Raw genomic sequence first — 20,716 nt, forward strand, 5'->3', positions numbered from 1 at the left:
GTCTAAAATACATTCACAAGCGAGATGGTAGATAGTAAAATTAAAGAAACAGGAAGAGCTTAGGGAGGTTTTTTTTCACTTGTGAAAAAATGCATGGCAACTAATCATCATGACATGAATTTTTAAAGTGGTAACCACATGACATCTTAAATTCAGTTTTAGGTTTGCAAGAAATACTTTTTTTTAAATACATGCTAAATGGTCATGCCTTTGCCCTGCTATTCCCTGCTTTATAGCATAGAGGCAAATATACCTTGCCCATTGCTCCTTCTTTCAAAGAGCTACAAACAATTTTACCCACTATGATCAGTTGTGTGTCAGTCTAGTGCTTGTAGCTGCCAATGGACTTCTTCATCATTATATATGTACATATCTTTTTGAAGATGATGATATCAATAGTAGAGTAGGAATTACCTTAAGAAGTGCTGAGTGCTCCCAACAGAGGTATCATTTATCACACCTCCCTCAACCCCATACAAAATATCTCAGCACTGCTACACTGATAATCCTGCCAACATGATCCCCAAAAGTTTGGTTCCTCTTAAATAGAGCAAAAAACCTGTTGTGCCAGGTGGAGATCAAAACCAAGCACCAGGAAATGACCTCTGTCAGCCATGAATCTCTGTGATTCAGTTTATATTTATTTCTTAGCCTACTCGCCAAAGGACTTGCAGCTTGTTACTCTGCGAGCTGAGACCCCACTCAGCTAAGACCCCATGCTGGATCTCACAGCAGCTCTCTGATTCCTAGGGTCCCCCGCCCAAAGATGGCCCCGTACCCAACACGTCATGAGCTGTTCCTTCAAATATCTCTTCTGCAGGAGTCTTAAGTGGTTAAAGAAAATAGCAGACTACAATGTTTAAACTAACACAGATTTTTTTTTAATTAACCTCTGGTCCACAATCTACAAACTTCACTTGAAAACAGACAGACTTATGTTCTGTAATTTAGGCACACTGAATAAAAAATGGTAATTTTTTTTTTTTCTGCATACCCAAACATTTGGAAATGTAGATGAAAGCTATTTTATATATCAACAGTTTATGTACTGAAATAAGTCTGTAAAAGTGAACTATAAACAAGGTTTGTATTCAGAAAGGCTGTAGCATTCTCTATGGCAAGAAAGCAGTTATCTCCCTGCAAATAACTTCTCAAATAACTTTCAGCCTCACTTCAGAAACTCTGAAAATTACCTTGAGTGAGAGGTCCAGATGCCAAAAGATTAAATACTTTCCTGCTTGCTCTCCCTTGAGACAGCAAATCATATCATGTTCCATACAATGAATTCACAATAGGTTTCCCAAAAAGCCCAAATAAAAAATGTAAACTAAATACACAGCAGGGCAGGCAAGATGAAATTAATGACTACTTACTGCACTAAGAGTCTTTTGCTCATGTAAAGACTAAGGCACATATGCACCTGAAGCAGCAGTGATTGTGTCCTGAGCCAAGTGAATATTGCATTCTTACCATGACATTAAGGATGTGCTTATCTTGAGCTTCGTGGTCTAATCTCTCCGCAGTATAGAGCACCCCAGTGCTGGGATCAATTCTGAATTTTCTCATGCTGACTGTATCGATGCTGCTGTGAATAGTGTAGCTCAACTTATGCTTTTCATCTCTGTCTATAGCTTCAATTTGTAGAATTTCAGTATCAGGGAGGATGTCCTCTGAAATGGTGACATCGTAACTGGGGTGAGAGAATTCTGGGCCATTATCATTGTTATCCAACACTTTGATAAGAACCTAAAGTTAATAAAAGAAAAACATTTGAAGTTATTGAAGTCTAGTCAGATTACTGAATAGGCACCTAGAGAAATGTAATTTGCTTTAGATGGCTGATGATGTTATGCTGCTATATGGTGGGACTGACAAACATAATTTAATATTAAATGCTTGTTGTTCAGATCAAAAGAAATAGTAAGGATATGACTTTGGAGGCAAAATGTTCCCAATTATAAGATCTACTCAGAGCCTGACAAAAAAGTCCATATTTTCAGTATCTATAGATTGGAAAATATTCCTGCAATGGTCATAGAAAAGGTTTTGTTGTCCCTTGTAACTGCTCTGGTTACAAGAGACTTCTAGAGCTATTATGGGATTTCCTTTCCCCTTCACTATTAATAAGGCTATAAAAGAATCCTTTTCATGTTACTTAAATCTGCTTTTTATACAACCAGGATTTGGCTAAATCCTGTGTTGTTTTCTGCCCGATATATTGCATTGGGACATACTAGCAATGTCAAATCGTGACAGCAGGGGAGACTTCAAGTTGCTGTTACACCTTAACCTGTGTTAGGAACGGTGACACGTGATGCGGTGAGAACAGGAGACATGACCTCACAACCAAGCAAGCCCACGCCACACGGATCAATACATACCACCAAGGACAGGGAATCTCAGGGTGCTGGTGACAGAGAAGGATTATTTTTATGGTTTCATCCTTGCTCTTCCTTTGCCAGTGATGGTTGTCTTTATTGCCAACTAATTCATTTTCCCCTCGAACACCTATTTGCCTCCCTTCTGTTGCGGTTTATGAACGGTAGGACTTCTGCTAAAAATGTGAATGAACGCTGTGCCATTTGCTTCAAGTCTGTCTTTAAGATGTCGGTATTGATCCTTAAAGAAACTTGGAGAGGGGGAAGGCAGCCAGGATGCTGCTGTTGCTGCCTATTACACTCATTTCAATATCTCACAAGCTGACCCTGGTAACTAATAAGAATCACTATTTTCCAAGCTTTGCCTTTCAAAAGTTATGTGACCGTGCAATGTTATGCGTGTGTGGCTCTGATGAGGTTTTGTGTTTTTCACCGTTGGAGGAGTCACCCCATGGAAAAAATCTGCTTTCCAGACTTTGTATGCTATAGATTACTTTGGGCAGCATGGCAGCAAGACCCTTGACAAACTACGCAATACTGAAAGACAAAATGCAAAGAGTTGCCTCTTTTTCAGTGCTGGAAACAAAAAGTATCTTTTGCAGAATATGCTTGTGAAAGCACACACCTAATTTTACAGTGAGTGAAACGGAACAATCTTTTTATTCAAAGGCTTTGAAATAAGAAATAGTCCAATGAACGACATGGGAAAGGCCATGCACAGGACTCTTCCCTAAGACTAAGAGAATCGACCCATCCCTCATGATATTTTCTTTGTACTGAAAAGTACTTGGCTCTTTTTTAAGCAAATATTTTATTACTTTGCTTGATCAAGCCCTGTTCACCCATCTTAACAGAAGAAAAATACAGTTATACTTTTACTGCAGTATTGCACAAACAGATGTTGGCCTCAGAGAGAAATGAAACTTTAGATTTCCATGATATGTGGAAGGTTTTGCAGAACACATTACCAGAAGGAACATGAGCACTTGTAAGCAGCAGTCGTAATGAACTAGCCTGGGAACTGTTTAAAAGACAGCTGAAATAAAATGCTCTGTAAGCTAAATGGCATAGGACTTCAACCGCGCATTCCATACAATTTAATTTTCACCAGGTTATGGTACGCCAGAGTGGGCGAAGCTTATATGAAGTTATGCTTCAGTCTTGGACAGATAGCAATAAAATTGGGGGGACATATACATCGCTGCTCCTATAACAATGATGAAGAATTACTTGGGTTTTTATATTTTTGTTGTTGCTATACAATATATCAAAGCATGTTTCTGACCTGACTAAGGAAAAAAAAAGCCAAACCCACATCTGAAAAATATGTGAAGAAATGAGTTCTAATATAAGAAAGCAAGCCCGAGGAAAAAATGAAAGTCCTCAACTCTACTCTAATGGGACACAGAGCCAGTGCTGAACCACTTTTGTTAGTGTAAGGAAGAGGCACTGAAGCAATATGAGTTGGGGATAATCTGATTACCAGTGTTTAATACTTAAAGGCATCTTCTCGAGCAGTTTTGATACCCTCAGTCCTTGCCAGGTACCACTGTAACATGGTTGGATTATTTTCTGCTGCATTGTTAACACAGACAACACCACCATTCATTTTACTTTTAATTAGTGGCCAAAAACTTTGTCATGTATTGTTTTAGATGGTCTAACAGAGAAGTAAAAACTTTTCAAATGGATTTGACTGAAAATACCATGAGTGTTTGATTCTGCTGATGCTAGTACAGCACAGTCTACCTTGAACAAGTAAGCTGCCATGTGAGGGACAGGCTCGTATCTGTGAATTTGTTTTTAACATTGCTGTGTGCAAGCTCAAGCTATTCTGTAAGGCTAGAAAAAAAAAGTAGAGACGCACACCCATGTGTCTTAAAGGTACTGCTACAGCGGTGGCATGCTGTTTTGTTTGCGTGGTGCATGATCGCCCCAGTGCTGGGGTTCACTTACCATTATATCTAATGCATTTTGGGATCACTGGCAAATTGGGAAAGCAGAGAAAGGCATAAAGCTTTAGCCACCACAAAGCTTGCACTGTGACCGTGCAAGCCACAGCTCCGTGATTTATGCCTTCACCAGACTGCATAAACTAAACAGGGTGGGACTGGATCAGCATCAGAGACCAAGGGTAAGCCGTGAGACTACGGAAATTATAATGTGGATTCACAAAGCAGCATTCCTTCCCACTGGAAAAGGTATAAGCTAACGCCCTGACACACAGATATGGACGATGATGGTGCTTGGGGAGTGGGAGGCATGGGAGGCATGGAGAGGGGAAAAGATAAAAAAATTGAGGTCCTCATTCACTGTGATCATCAAACTTTCAGGGAACTATGCACTTAACATTGCTTTGATAGTTTCCAGAAAATAACTACTTTTTTTTTTTTTTCTCCCCTTTCACTTCATATCTACTATAAAACTGATCAAGTGCCTTTTTAAGTGGCAGGCATCTTCCTCCCCAGAGATGATAGTATTTTAATGATTTGTCAAGTGATCCACATTGAAATACGCATTATTTATTACATACTCTGCATTTCAACAGCCACTTCCATCTGGAGATGGAAGGCAGAGGGTTAGAGAAGCTAATGAATAAAGAGGTCATTATTGATTCACAATTTCTTCTATTAAAGCAGTTAAGAGTATTTCTAATTTTTGTCAGCTGTCCCTCAAAATCCCCGAGAGTTAACTTTAATTTTAACATTATGGTCTCTCCTTTACTAGAGGGGGGTGAATTTTCCTTGCAACAAAAGCAAGTTAGATTATACACGGGAATACTAATTATACAGAGCTCTGTTAAACCCACAAGCTATGGAAAAGGTGAAAATGGAACTCTCTTATGTTCTTAAAAATTTAACTGTCTTGGGAGCTACCTGAAACAAAATCAGGTAAAATAAAAAGGAACTTAAGTGCCGTTTTAAATAGATATTAGTCCTTCAATTCTTATAACACTTTTGAGGAGCAAGTGACTATTATTATCCCCATCCTTTGCCCAGGAAAACACTGCCTTCCAGCAAGGTTAAATGACTTACCAAAGCCACATGAGAAGTGCAGTGGCAAAGCTGGGGAAGATGTTTTAGGTTTATTTTTGAGCCACGACCCTTTTATTAGGTCACCTTAAAATGTCACCTTCCTATGCAGAAGAGTTCCTGCTCCAGCAGAATGACTTCTAGTAAGTTGTTACTTAAAAAGAGGGGGCAATCTTTTCCTTTAGTAACGGACAAATGTTACACTGACATGAACACCAGGCTCATAGAAAACCTGATCCTACAAACATATGTGAAGTTGAGTAAGCCGAATTCCACCAGATCGTTAATATGAGGAAAGTTACTCAAATTCGTTTAACGGCTGCCAAACTCAGGCATAAAGTCTTGGTACTACTGCCAAATTTCCCATTGACTTCAAAAGGGCCAGCATTCTGCTCCTCGAAGCCTTAAGCTTTAGCCAGCCTGCAGCACGTCTTTCACCCAAAATCAAGTGTTATCCTACCGAGGCGACTCAAAGACTCAGAGTGTATGTGTAATTTAATACTTTCTTCATATTTATTTCCAAATGGAAGATATGGCAAGAATGAGCTGTGTTGCATAAATATCCTTTATTTCTGTGTAGGTGCCTGGGGTGTTAAGCTGTGACAATACCCATTGTGTAAAATCAAAGACAGGCTTTAAAAGTTTCCTAACACATCTCCGAAAGGTGACGAACGGAAATGTTTACTGTTTATTTGCTGCTAAGTAGGGATTCCTCTTTGCTGAGGACTGTGCAAGGTTACTGACTAAACCACTTTTCCTAGACAAACATTAGCTGCAAGTCTTTTTTCCACGCTCATAAAGCAAACATGCAGTAAAGCAGTCTCTGCCCGGTTATCCTTGAAAGCTCATATCTTTTCCAGCGCGTTGCGGGCTCCAGAAAGGCAGGCTTGCCTCCTTCTGCTTCCATTGTGCAGAGCCTAATTTATAGTCTGAACAAGCACCTCGCTATAAAAGATTTGCTTCTCCCTGCTCACTTCCTATTTCCCACAGTTAAAGCAAGTTTCAAATAAAGGATTCACGGGCCTCCAAGCTTACAAATTAGGCAAAGTAACACTCAGAGCATTAGCAAAGACTTTGTATTCAAAATGGTAAGTGAAAGGCCTAGAGAAATACAATCAAATCAAAGCAGGACAAAACCTAATGCAGGAAGTCTCTCCAAAGCTGTTTTTAATGTTGCCCATCACAAATACCTTTGGTTTAGGCACAAACGTATTTGACTGAAAACTGGATAAATGCCAGGAGCTGCTTTAGAGACATTTGAAGCTGGAAGAATCTGCTTGGCTAATTGCTTGGTCTGGGCACAGTGTTGTAGTACAACCTATTAAGTGCCTGAATTGCTTAAAATCAGGTTACGCTTTTGTACAGGTTTTGAAAACCTATTTTGATTTAATATTGCTTTCAATAGTGTTACCACACAGCTTTATTTGCTACTTCCTGACAAGTTTTTCTCTTTCCCAAACCCCAACCTTAACATAAAAATGCAAACAGTTTCCCTATTGACCTCAGTAGCCTGTTATTTATACTTTACCATGCCCCTTGTGTTATGTTAAAATGGGGGAAAAGGTCTTTGTTTCACAGGCAAGGCAGTGCTGAGATCGCTGGATGGGACAGAAGAAAATCAAGGATTGGGTTGGTTCTAGTTTGGAGGAAATATTCAACTGAGCAAAAGTGAAAAATTGAATTGAAACACCACGTCTTCTTGTCTGCCCTAGAAGAATCCACAGCCCAGAACCTCTTCTGGTGGGCTCTAATGTCTTATCTGCATTTTGGCCATGGTCCTCTAAGAAGAGCTTTTCACCATTCAGTTAAAAGAATCACCCTCACTCGGGGTGATTGATCATCTCCTCTTTGTTAAGAAACAATCTGATAAAGAAAAGGTGTTCTCTGAAAGGTGGGACCAAGTTTGCTATCCTGAAACTTGCAGCTAAAGGTCAATCCTGAGCAGAAGAATAAACAGAAGTCCACAACCTTCTGCAAGGAAAGACAGAAAGGGGCAATGAGCAATAACTTGCCCCGTCTGCTCTTCCAGCCTGGTTGGCTCCAGCTGAAGGTATTACAAACAGCCATATATTGATCTGCAAAAACTTTTCAGAGGGAACTGCATGTTCTTCTCTGAGTGTCCACTCAGCTGGGAAATAGTGAGATGGTTTTGCAATAAGTGAAACTGAGGCACTTTTTGCCTCCTAGCTTGGAAGCATCAGCCTTCATGCTTTAAAGCATCGTTTTTAGAGCAGTTAGGATGATGAGGAAGGAGGAGAAGGCAAGAAAATAAGCAAGAAGTAAAACTGTCTTTTTCATATAATACCATGACTCCAGGAGGCTGTTCTTAAAAAAAAAAAATTATCCGCTAGTACAACATTCTCAATAAAAGTGAAAAATTATCACCACTTAGATGATTGTACCCCACTGAACCATACTTCTGTGGGTATTTTAGCAAAACTCAACAGTATGTACTACAAATAAATAAATAAATGCTATTCCTATGTTGTGCTTGGATGTAAAGGATCTGAGTCGTTCAGTAAAAAAAAGGAGGCTTTGGGATAAACCTGACTTATGACCAAGAGAACCTCTAATGCTACACAGTCAAAATTGCGGCAGGAGTCGGCATTTAGGTACCGTGACACTGACTTCTTGCTGGGAGGTTCCTCTCTCTGCTCAAGACCCTCTCCCAGCCCGAAGGGAGGCGGGGGTGGTGGGGAGGAGCAGGGTCACTGCTCGGAGCTGCTGTCCCGGCTCTCTCCAGCACGTGGGATGCAGAAGCCCCGTCCCCTCCCCAAGGCCAACGGCTCGCCTGGCAGCTGCAGGCATCGCGTTTCGCGGGGATTTAGAGCCAACGTACGCCTCAACCTTTAATAAATTACCATGTGGCCTTGAGCAATGATGAATTAAGCTAAGGGAAAAAACCAAAAGCTCTCCCTGGCTAAGTCAGGAGACTTAACCTTCCTAGAAGTTAATCAACGTGACAGAAGCTTTATACCCATACTCCAAATATATAAATCAAGCGAGTCAACATTTCTTCATCTTTGCCCCCTCCATCCCTCCCCATCACGGCTCTGCTGCCGGGATGGCTGGGGCTCAGCTGCACGGGCAGCACAGAGAGTGGCAGCGGCTCAACAAGTCCTGGCGCTTTGCTTCTCACTCCAGAGACTGTATTCCTTTTTGGCATCCTGATCATGCCCAAACCAAATAGGCTTTCAGTGAAAAAGGAAGTTTTTTAACTTTTTTTTTTTTTTTTAATATTCCTTATGTTCTTTCCGTCTCTTTTCACAACAGCGAACTGCTAATACAACAGATGTAACTTTTAAATCAAAATGATTTCCTTCCTCTCACGGTACGGTAGTGAACCATGTGCGCAGTAAGGCATGAAGGAAGCCAACAGTTTATCGGAGTTTCAGGCGTGCAGGAACATTGCTGAAGAAACTTATGCGAGTCCGTGCCAGCGATCATGTTACCGAAGCAAAAATCTTCGGCATTTTTACGCTGTATTTTACCACCTCCAACTGTGTAATAGACAAAAGGCCAGGAAGAGATAAAGGGAAACAGGTGGGGTGGAATAAAAAGCAAGACTGTTCCATTTGGCACGGTGATCATCAGCTGTTTCATAATAAACCATCGCGCTTTGGGGGGGGGCTTTATATTATTTTATTGTTATACAAGGGGATGAATTTATACATTTGCTTTCCCCCCACTTCCTCTTCTACGACATCTTCTGGCAGCTATAGTTAAAAATGCAGGTGGTACTATGTATATGAGACAAAATACTTACAATGTCATTTTACCAAAACTCAGAACAAGGCTGCTGAGAGCCATCAGTAGATGCTTTTTTGTCTCTTTCTATGACATATTTTACTTAACCTATCAGTTTGATTTTTTTAATTATTCTTCTAAAAGGAAATAAAGATGAATAAGGTCACCAAAGGCTCCAAAGTATAGTCAAAAAATACAGTATGAAAGTTTTGTAGAAGGGAGAGATAATTAGGCAGGCCATAATTCTGGCAGCTTTTGAAATCTCTGTTGTGAAGAGCAGAAGAAACACATTCTCAGTTGTCGTCTGGGCCACAATTAAATACTTAAACAGTATCCACGTGGAGAAAAGGAGGAAAGAAGGGCCTGTACCCACCGATGATTACCTAATACTATACTATTACAATCTTAAATTACTGTCTTACATTTTTAAATAGGTCAAATCACTGTTACGAAGAATGCTCAGGCTTCTTTTAGAATGCAACAGCTTTACTGAAATATGTTTTTACCATATGTTTTAATTAAAAATGTAGGGTTTTCATCAAAATAGGTTTTGAGGACTGTTATAGGGGTCAATTTATTAAATCATAAGCAGCAAAACCAATAAACATAATATCCATGACAAGAGAAATTACTTGTATCCAGCATGTTTGAAATTCCCTGTGCTTTTTAATATTTGTTTGGCTGAAATGTTTACAAGGAAAAAAATGTCGTGTTAGGGATTCAACACCACATTTCTGAAATGCAGACTGAGAGTGTTGCCAAGATTAAAAAACAAAGCAAAACAAAAAACTACTCAAGGGCTGAAGAAAATGCCTTATGGAAAGAGAACAGTAAAGAGGTCAGTCATTCTCCTTCGCTTGTCTACCAGAAGACTGGGAGGTGATTTGACTATTCTGAGTAAGTGCCTTCCTGGGGAGAAAATACTGGTTTTTAAAGAGCTCTTTAATCGAGCAGAGAAAGGCATAACAGGGAATACAGGCCAGATATAATCAAGTTAAAAATAAGGGATGTTTTTAGCGGAGATGCAATGAATTACTGAAACTAACAGGGAAAATAGCAGATTTCCTACCACCTGACTTACTGTCATCTGATGTTTTCTTATCAAGAGTGGATTATCAGGAGAAACTATCAGATAGGGATATTGAGAGATTTTAGGGCTGGTTATCAACAGGAATTCAGATTGAGAAAGCACTCAGTGATTTAACAGTCTCTTAGGAAAGTTGGTGCTGTGACTCAGTGAATACAGATTTACATCTGAACCATTTGAGCAAAAAGGCAAAGGTAAAACAGAAGGATCTGCGTGCGCATGCATATATGTAAATATAAAAAATGCTCAGGCCTTCCTTCTGCATTATAAAGAAGCATATAATATCACAAACCTATTTTTTTCATTTCTTCTATAAACCACATTTAATCTGGGATTTGAGGCTGCACACAGGTGTCCTCTACCAGTATGTATTTTTCGCTACAGGCTATAGGCACACTTTACACTTGGGCTGTAATTCAGATGTAGGATTTCAGGCCCTAGGTAATCCATACCCCACAACTCCACCTTGTATTTAAGGATTTTGCTCTTTGGAGTCTCCCTGGTGCCACCTGGACCGCAGAGTCCCTGTCCCGGTGCCATGACCTTGACCATGTCCCAACTCCAGACTGGTTCCCACTGAACAGATACCCAGGCTCTGCATCAGGGTCTCTCCAACAAGGATGTGTCAGAGCTGGCATTATCCCAGCCCTTCATGTTTATCTGACCTGACTTTTTAATTGCTGAAAGGCACTGACCCTGATAAGCAAGTCTGATTTTAAAGGGTTCACTGGGGCTGTTCCCCAGAAGACAATGTAATCGCAGGCAGTGACACCAAAGGAGAGATCCTTTGAATTTTAAGTTTCCCCTCTGAACAATTTCTTCTCTGAACAATTGATCCTGTGTCCCACATTTGGGTCTTGGGAGGATGAAAGGAATAAACTCCATTTAATACAATCAATAGCAATATTCAGAAAGACCATGGAAGCACTATTGTATTTTGGACCATTACGGGGTGATACACTTGTCAAAATCTAAGCTTCGCTGCCTGGGATAGGGACTCCCTCAGCTGGAGGAAGGCAAATTACTTTCATGTGAGCACGAAGAGGACAAAAGGAGAAATACCGCTTCGAAACATTCAACAGCCGATTCTTTACAACCAGATGGAAAGGCTCTGAAAAATATCCCCTCCATTAGTTAACAGTGGTCTCAAAGAATGAGGTTTTATTTGAACGGCAAAATTATTAATTTTTATAGCACATACATTCCACTAACAAATTAAAAACTTGCCAAGAAAGGAATGTGATATTCTACCTGAGTCGTGGCAATGTTTGTTCCATCGGTGACCTCCACAGTCATATTATATATTGACCTCTGCTCTGCATCCAAGGGCTTTGCAATGACAATAGTGCCCACTCCCTTCTCCGCGTCGAAAGAACTATCGTAATTCCCTCCTAATTGTTGCACAAAAATACAATTAAATTAGCCATCTCTGGAAAATTTCCATTGAAAATGTTCCTAGAAGTGGGCATATCTGTTTACTGGCATCCATCTTAACGGCTTGCCTTAGCATACACAGTACATCTACTTATACTTCTTTGTTCATAACTCATTTATATTTCAAAGCACAGTTTGTATATTGGAAAGCAGATATCATTAAAATGCACTGCAAGAAAAAAATTCTAGCAGTATATTTAAGTGAACCATAACTGAGCCTATAAAAAGAATCAAATGGCTCATAAGATGTGTGCCCTTGTAGTTTGGATAATGAATAAGCACAATTATCTTTTTGTATAAAAATCATTTTAAGAGGGTTTTATTCTGCAAATTTTATTTTCAGGAAATTCTCACTGACGTTCGTGGGTGCAAACATCGTCAACTGAGTCTTTAAAAATTACAATTATAATCAATTTTAAAAATGCAAATAGAGATTTGTTATGTTAATTTCAAGGACAATGATAATTACTGGCAGCAAAGGTCAAATTCTACTAGTCTTTTAGGAATTATTTAAATAGATCTGACAGGATACACATCAAAAATTCCTTTCCATTAAAAAAAACCTCATAAAGCACTGTTCTGAAACTAATATCCCCTTATCCTGTCACACACTGAATGATGCACCAGTGGGAAAACTCTCCTGAGTCTCAGGTGAAAGAAAAAAAGGAAAAAGAAAAAAAATCTATTAAAAAGTAAGAGAAAGCCATAAATAATTTGAGATTAAAGGGTTACAGGATTTCTCAGCCACAGCTATAGTTTATAAATTAGAACCACTCATTATGTTCAAAAGTAAAGCACACACTCCCCGCTGCTAAGCTGCTTCTTACTCACTCATCTATAAAGTGGAATTTATGATGAGTTGAGTCTGAAATTTTTGGAGGCTGGGGACAGGGCAAAGTGGAACACAACACTGCTGACAAACGAACTCTTAAGGTATATTCATCACACAGCAATGCAATACCACTAGCTACAGTCTCTGACAACCCGGTTCTACAAAGCGGAAAAAGCTTTCAAATCCCACTGGTTATAAACTTGTGTAAGAGCTGCTCAGACCTCTTGGGATTAGATCTTCAGGTAGAAAAACATCCATTCCATTGACTTAGCTCTCATGCAATATCTATATAGAGTTATATATTTGAATGGCTGGTGTATTATCACAAAATGGCTCTCATATTAGGGCTGGGGACAGAGAAGTGAAGGGGACAGTCTTCCTTGCTCTACCATCAAGTCTTGCACCTGCATGGTTTGCTGACCAACAACCGGCATTATTCTCAGAAACAGTCATGCTTTAGTGAGAGGAAAAAGGTTTTGGCATTCCAAGAAGTTGAAGAAACCCTCACTTCTCTCTACCTCTTGCATAGGCTATTGCAAAGAAAGTGCAAGCTACAAGAAGCATTGCTCTGTCCACATCTGCCTTGGAGGCCATTCAGGGAGGGGGAGAAGAAAGGGGGGGAGGAATAAGAGTATAGGTGATCTATGCAAAGAAAAGGCAGAATTGGTGAACTTCTGCTCACTGAAATGATCCAAACACAGTCGTTTCAGACGTGCCATCAGACTCCCCAATGCTGAAAATATGTATATACATATATATAGCTCTGAGCCTAATAGATGCAGTTGTGGTTCTCCAGGAAAACACTGAATCTGGATCTGCTGTGATTTATGGTGGATAGAAACATTGCTTATTCCCTAACCTCCTTCTGCAAGCCCAAATTGCATATTTTTCTCAATTGATATATATATATATTTAACACTATTTGACACTAGGAAAAAAAAGTCTAATTGTCCTTGATATTTAAATAATACCAAGGTATTTGGACATTGATCATATCTTCAGTGTTTTGTTTTGTTTGTTTGTTTGCTTTTTTAAAGTTAGTCTTGAAAGAAAAAGATGCCATCTCTCAATTAATGTTTTAAATTGATTTACTTGAGAAAAATCGTACCATGAAAACTAACTCGAAAAAAAGCCTCCTTTGAAGAAGAGAGTTTGAGATTCTTGCAAGGAAATCTCTGCTGAAATGAAGCTAGCCTTGGGACAGCAGGCATTTTACAAAGAGAATGTTTCATACTGATAACCATGAAAACAAAATGAAAGCCTATACTTCAAGATGCTTAATAACCATCTTAATGAGCAATCAAAAATTATATGCTATCAACTGGCATACACTTCCAAAGAAACCTTGCCTTTAAAACTTCCAAGAAGTAAAACAGAAGGATTAGCAAGAAATGTTTTAAATGCCCTTCCTTTGTTGGCTTAGGGCTGGGTTTGCAGGGCACTACACAGTGCATTGCCAACACATTGACTTCTTCAAGCCATCTTCATTAAGTGCAGTATATTCTTCCCCTGAAATAAGAACTGAATCCATCATATGAGGGTTTTTTAAGCTATTCACATCTTCCAAAATGGTCTAGTGACAAAGAAAGAAATCTTGATTTCCAGCCACCCCACTCTAGCCTGGTAACTAACCAGGCAATGCACTTTATTTTACATTGATTAACTTTCTGTTAAACAATGCAGAAACTGCATCAAGCACTGAGACAGAGATGGATCAGAGAAGGTCATGATTTCACTCTCTTTTGGAGTGAAATCCTGATTTTTTTCCTGATTCAGTCTGGTACATTTTAACAGACCATGGTCAGCTGTTGACAACGAAGATCACACAGATGGCTGAACTTCTGGGAATATTGCCTGAGATGTTGGGTCCTGCCTCTCATCTGGAGTACTAGAGGTGGTCTGGAAATGCTTTGTACTGCTCCTCAGCCTTCATATATCCTCAAAACAGCTCCTCATGATGAATGCTTCTGAAGTTGCACTTAAGCACTGAAGAATAATTAATGAATTAGGTATAAATGCTACGCTCTAAGAGCTTTATAGATGTGTTAAGTCTATGCAAGGCCTACTGTGAAGCAGCCAGAGAAGCACCCAGAATTATCTTTGAAAGACAGGTGTTGAAGGGGTACGGGGAGAGAGAGAGAGTGGTGTAAAACCAGGACTTTTCTCTTACAAACTCCTGCAGTTGAACTATTCCGGGAACGCCACGTGAAACCACTTCTTTCCGAAGGTGCTCATGTTGAGGTCGCAGGGCTGAGCCCGTAGGAGGTGACAGCTGAGGAGGTGTCAGCTTCACACATTTCTGGGGTACTTGAGGCCGGTTTTTGAAAGCATGTAACTCCCAACCCTTTTGAAGCGAGCTCATCTGCAGTGCTGTAAGCTCCCGCAGTATCAGTTTTATCAATGTTACTATCGGCCATTTAACGTTTTCTTTGATCACAATCTTAGGATGAAAGAGGGCTAAGGATGATGAAATTTTGTTCAGCTGTCAGTTTTATTAATGTGAATTTTTATTACTTATTCCATTTTCCAACATATGGCACATGCTTTCCTTTTTATTGTCTACTAAAACCTGCTTTCAGATACAAGATATGTAGAAGCTGTCTTTGCTAATGTGCTTGCAATTGCATTAGGAAAGAAATATTTCAAATGAAGATAGTACATTGTGAGTTCCTCTGGCACTTTGGGAAAATCAACGATAAAGAAGGCAAGTTGATTGAACTGGCAAGTTGGCTAGACAGGTTGTCCTGAGAAAGCATTTTAACACTGAGTGACCTCAGAGAGATGTGGATTAGCTGTTGTTTGTAATGTCATTGCAGGCTAAGATGTAATGCTGATACATCTTCAATACACATTAAAGACTTCCCTTAAAATACTTCGATTAAACTGAAGCACTTAGAGGGGGATTTCAAAGTCCACATCTACTTGCAATGCCATCTTTGGATGAGAAGACTTATCATGTTGGGATGATGTAAATTCATCCAGAAAGTGCTTTTTTCTCTCTAACTGACTGTTAAGATTCCCAAAGACACCTAGCACAGATAGTTATGTCTACACTTTGGACACCCAAAGTTAAGTGAGATGATTTCCACTCTTACTTTCTTGAGATTGATCTTAATGCTCTTGCATAAGCCCTGGAAGAATTATGTTTCTACAACTAGGAATTTTTTTATGTTATCTGAAAGCATGTTGTAGTTTATATAGGATTTTCCAATATAACTTTAGCCTATCCCAGCTGTTATCAAACTCGGGATGGCCTGTGGATGGCCTGGTACAAAAGACCTTGTAGAAACAGCCCCTGGTACAAAAGATCTTATAGTTGGCTCTCCCTACAGCTTCGTGAGACCTTTCTAGCACAGCCCTAATTTTCAATTTAACAGATGGTATAGTATGGTCAAGAAGGAGTTCTCAGGAAATTGAAGCGAGATACCTCTGATCCAACAGACTGTAGGTTGTGCTCTTGGCATAGAGTAGCCTTGGTTACATGTTCTGGCTGAATCTGGAGCGTTACCTTGGTTCTTAGCTTGTTTCTTGGCTTCATAGTCACTATGAACATATTTTTCTTCTGACAAAAGTCCCGTACGCTTTGGAAAGAATTAATTTTCCTTTTAATAAAAAATATAGTTTTTTAAAAAAAAAAAAGCGCTGAACCTTACGTGACTAACGGTAGAGGATCTTCTGATGTAAAGTTTAACACTCATTTGGTGCAACAGACAGGCCAAGGAAAACTTCCTGAACTGTTAAAAGGAGTTTCTAGAGGTCAGCTGGAGAATTTGCCTAAGGCAAGATACAACACAGATCCGGCATTCCCACAGAATGTGGGTTCTGCAACTCTGTCCCTTTTGAATTTCAGCGTGGTTTGTTTTGGTTTGGTTTGTTTTTTTCAAACAAATGAGTCCCATGTGAGGGCCTCTCTCCCTCTTTTCCAGTGGAATGATCCAAAAGAGTGGGATTGAGTATACACCTCAGAAATGTCTGATGACTGTGGAGAATCGGACTTGTTCAGTCTGAGATGTAAAGATGGATCACACTGAACTCTGGAGGACATCCCCAAATCAAATACAGCTAAAACCTGGCAAGATTCTTCCTTCAGTGGTAGATAGCAAAGAGTATATATGCTCCACGTCCAAACTTAATAAAGCCAGGATATATCTTTACACAAGTCTCATATGGCCTACCATGCCATGATGGATGATTGGAGAAGAAGAGACATACAGGAGATGATCTAATTTAGAGAATAGTCCTCTAAAACACATTTTCTCAGGGAAGAGAGGATTCTTACTTGTCTTGTCCCAAAGTAAAACTAACACGACCAAGGACAGTGATGATAAATAGGGCCAACTGCTACAATTCTCGCATTACTTAGAGCAGAGAATCAGAGGAAAAAGCAGAAAGCTAATCCACCCTGAAACTCAAGGGTGAGTCTGAAGTACCTCTAGGATTTTCAAGAAGAGAAGCACAGCCAAAATTTCCAATTTTTCTGTTTTCAAAAAAGATGAAATAAACTTAGCGACTGCCTCAAGAAATATAAATTCAACTACAGACTGTTGTTAATCATAACATAATAAATATTAGTAACATAACATGCAAATATTTATTATCTTATGTACTATATCAGGCTAAGAAGAAGAAAATAATGCAGACTGAATTTTCAGATAAAACTATTATAAGGAGAGTCAAAGCCTTGGGTCTGCTGCTAAAAAGCTGAAGGTAAGGGCATAAAAAGCAGAAAAGAAATCAGAAAGGTATTTTAGCTAGTTGTCAGAGAAGAGAATTCAAAGGAGGCTAGGGAACTACATGTTTTTGACATTAACAAAAATTTGCAGCACTGTGAAATAAATAGACAATCAATTAAAATTGATAGATCTTAAACTTATTGCCATTTAAGCACCCTTGATAAAAAGTTCTGATGTGCTTTTAAAGTTTGGCTACTCTTATAAAGGCATAGGCTGGGGGGAAAGGAAAGATAGAGGGAGGCTCGTTCGGAGAATCAGAGAGATGTTGTGCAACATGCTACTTAAGCAAAAACTAGCACCATGCAGCTTAGCTCCAGTGTCAAAGTAGTCATCACACCATTCCCACCACTAACAAAGGAAGAGACAGAGAGGGCTCAATTTACCTGGGAGAAATAAAGATCTCTGACTTATTTGGAGTTCCCATTGAAAAATAGTTTCTCAAAAGTAGCGGAAGAAATTTAACACAACTGAAACAACCTACATTCATGTCTTTCACATTGTGGGATCTGCGTGAACTGAGAATGGCGTTGAATGCAGTCTGAAAACAGAAACCAGGTATGACATCTCAACCATTCCCAATTAAACAAACAACCAAAAACCCAGGCAAGCATCCTGTTCCTCTCTAGTCCATGCAGGGAAGATGATCTCCCTGACTGCAAGGCACCTTCCTCTCTTGGAGCTGATTAACTCAAAAAAAGTGTCTATAATTTAGGTGCAAATTAGATGCTGAAGTTAGGCAGACAGAATACTACATAGCCAAACTTCATCCACCCTCCCTCCTTTTTTTTAGCTGGGAGGAAGTGCATGTTATGCATTAAAAAAGAGGTCCTCTGGAATTCCAATGCCCATTTAGTTTGAAAAGGTCATAAACATAAAGGTCAAGCTGCAAACTCTATATTAAACCATGCCTCTACGTAAGCCTTCAGGGCTTTTGTTGACATTACTGTGAACTGTGCACGGAGGTCCAAAAACCACAAATTACCAGATGGAGCAAGATCAGGTCTAGGATTTTCAGCAGCACAGAAACCATCTCTTGCATCAGCAGTCCCATACAGCTTTCCATACGCAACAATTAACTTCTACTAATAACCCATGTCTTTCATTGGGCTTTCCAGCACTAGACCTCAATGTTCTCCCAAAAGGAAAGTAGCAACATCTTTTTTATCCACATGATGATATTGAGGAACAAGGAGAAAAAGTGTTTTTTATACTGACACTGACTAAAGGCAGCAAAGATAATCTAAACATACAGTACTCTGTCTATAAACCTCTTGGGGTGGATTTTGTCTTTGCACCTTGTATGCAGAGCATCTGGAACAACAGGGTCTCCTGCACACCCAGGATTGTTGGCTATTCCTATTGCAGAAATGAGTGCTGTTGCTAGTGCTATTATTTTTAACAGCAGTAATATTTAATGACAACGTTCATATGGTAACAGTACTGAACTGGATGGTCAGGGTGACCGATTTCTCATTAAGTCTAGGGAAGCTCTATCTCTGTGACCCTCTGCAGTGATGCAGCGTCATGCAGCATCAGGAGCTATAGTCTATAGGGAAACCATTAGGGCTGTTTAAATAGCAAAAATCTTCTTCTAAACCATTTGAACTATTTTAGCCATAAAGGTCACATTAAATGCCAACTTAAAGGCTTACATTTCATAATGCTCTCCCCATAATCTCTGTTTGGTAGGAAAAAAATGAAATATTATTATAAGGTGTTGCTAGATTGCAAGTGACTCTAATAATGTAAAAGAACGCAGAGGAAGAGCAGGGGCTTCTCTCATTGCTTAACACAGGCAGCATTTTAATGAGAGTCGGTGATTTGCCAAGGAAAGGACCAAAAGGCTGCGAAAGGCAGAGGAGGCCAGCAAAAGGTTCAAATGGGAAAAAGTGTCAATAACATCAATAAAGATGGATTTCTTCTGGGAGGAAAGTTAGGGTCAGTGAGCAAGAGAAAGGGAATGTAAACATTAGCTAATAAATTGCATGTAGCATACTGAAACAACCAAGGGAATGGGAAGAAAACTGTAGGAAACATATGCTGTCCTTCCCCAGAGGCTAGCAGGAACCCTAGAACATGATAATAGCTTTGGGTTTAATTTTAATGTGGTTGACACATCAGAAACCATGCTACAAATTCAAAGAGGAAATGTTGCTGCTTCTGTCTTTCATCTGCACAAATTGGCAATAAAAGGTGGATGAAAATGGCTCTGACAGACCCTTTCTCTTGTGGTCCTCGTCCTTCCTGTTGGCTAAACCCATCCTCAAATAGCTATGCTGAAATGAGAGCCAGGCTCAATCCCTGTAAATAAAGACTGCTGATGCACCCTTTCCACTAAGTCTGTGGCAAAGGCTTTTTGTTTCTCTAAGCTTTCATATAGTATTTGCTTTATAACCCTTATTTTAAATAACACCACTTTCTGCAGACAGAGTGTTTTACATCCAAAGGTATACAAACTTTACGTACAAATATCTGCAAATATTAAGTAGCACAATAACTTTGCAGGGTCGTTGTGCTGCTGGGGAAAGTCTCATTTTGGAGATGTTAAATGAGTTATTTAAAATAACATAACTGAATCAGCAGCAGAAGCAGGAAAGCAATGCTTAGAACATTGATTCCTGTTTCTCCACCGCAACCAAGTGAGACCCTCTACTCCCTGTCTTTTTGGCAGCTACATCCTTAGCATTTCCCTGCGATTTTAAGACCATTATTTCTACAGCGTCTCCTCCTCTTTGCTAAGCATATTTCTCCCTCCCTATTTTTATAAGAAATTTTATGTACGGCAATTTTGTGGTTGAAATCTCACATCAAAACACATTTCTCTTTTTCAGCTTGCATTCACGACAAACTTTTGGTGGCTCCATTTGTAACCCATATGTTGATGCATCCCATTCTGTTTCACAGTTAAATGGATGGCACTGGACTGTGAAAAGTTTGAATTAATTATTTGTGATAAACTGTGGAAAATCCGTGAATAAAATGATAATAATTGGACACAAATACGGTAAAAGCTGTCATAGAAAGAAACGCAGCACATCCATGTGTCGCATCGCATCCTGTCACAGGCACTTATGAAAGATGTAATATAAATTGTCTCAAAGAACTTGCAAAAATAAAAGGCAGCCTGGATAGTTGTATTTTAGCAAATGTGTTTGCACTAAGGGTACCTTCTGTTGAACAGTTCTGCCCACAAGCTGTCTGTAGAATATAGAACATCTCTCGAGCATGCTTGCCACCTTGAAGCAGGGCAGTCGGAAGCAGAAAAAAAAGAACAGAATGCAGAAAAAAAGGTGAAGAAAGAGAGAAATGAGGGACAGCAAGTCTAAGTACCATAAATACATTTAGAAATGAGATTAGCAAAGTATGACAATAGAATTTAAATGACAGACAACATTAAGATTGCAGTAAATAACATAGTATGAAAAAAAACAATTCAGCCATACAGCGCTTTTTTTTCAGCTTAGCTAAGGAGT

The 20,716-nt window shown here is 39.4% G+C and overlaps 1 protein-coding gene across 1 annotated transcript in view; it reads right to left on the reverse strand.

The window, feature by feature from the left end:
* Positions 1–20,716, reverse strand: part of FAT3 (FAT atypical cadherin 3) — a 355,517-nt gene that overhangs the window by 83,383 nt on the left and 251,418 nt on the right. The window contains exons 8-9 of the mRNA XM_075140169.1: positions 11,496–11,635; positions 1,471–1,746 (exon numbers count right to left, since the gene is read on the reverse strand). Coding sequence (XP_074996270.1) covers positions 1,471–1,746; positions 11,496–11,635 — 416 coding nt within the window. The remainder of the gene's footprint in view (positions 1–1,470; positions 1,747–11,495; positions 11,636–20,716) is intronic.

Source organism: Calonectris borealis, chromosome 1 (genome assembly GCF_964195595.1).
Source record: "Calonectris borealis chromosome 1, bCalBor7.hap1.2, whole genome shotgun sequence".
Lineage (NCBI taxonomy): Eukaryota > Metazoa > Chordata > Aves > Procellariiformes > Procellariidae > Calonectris > Calonectris borealis.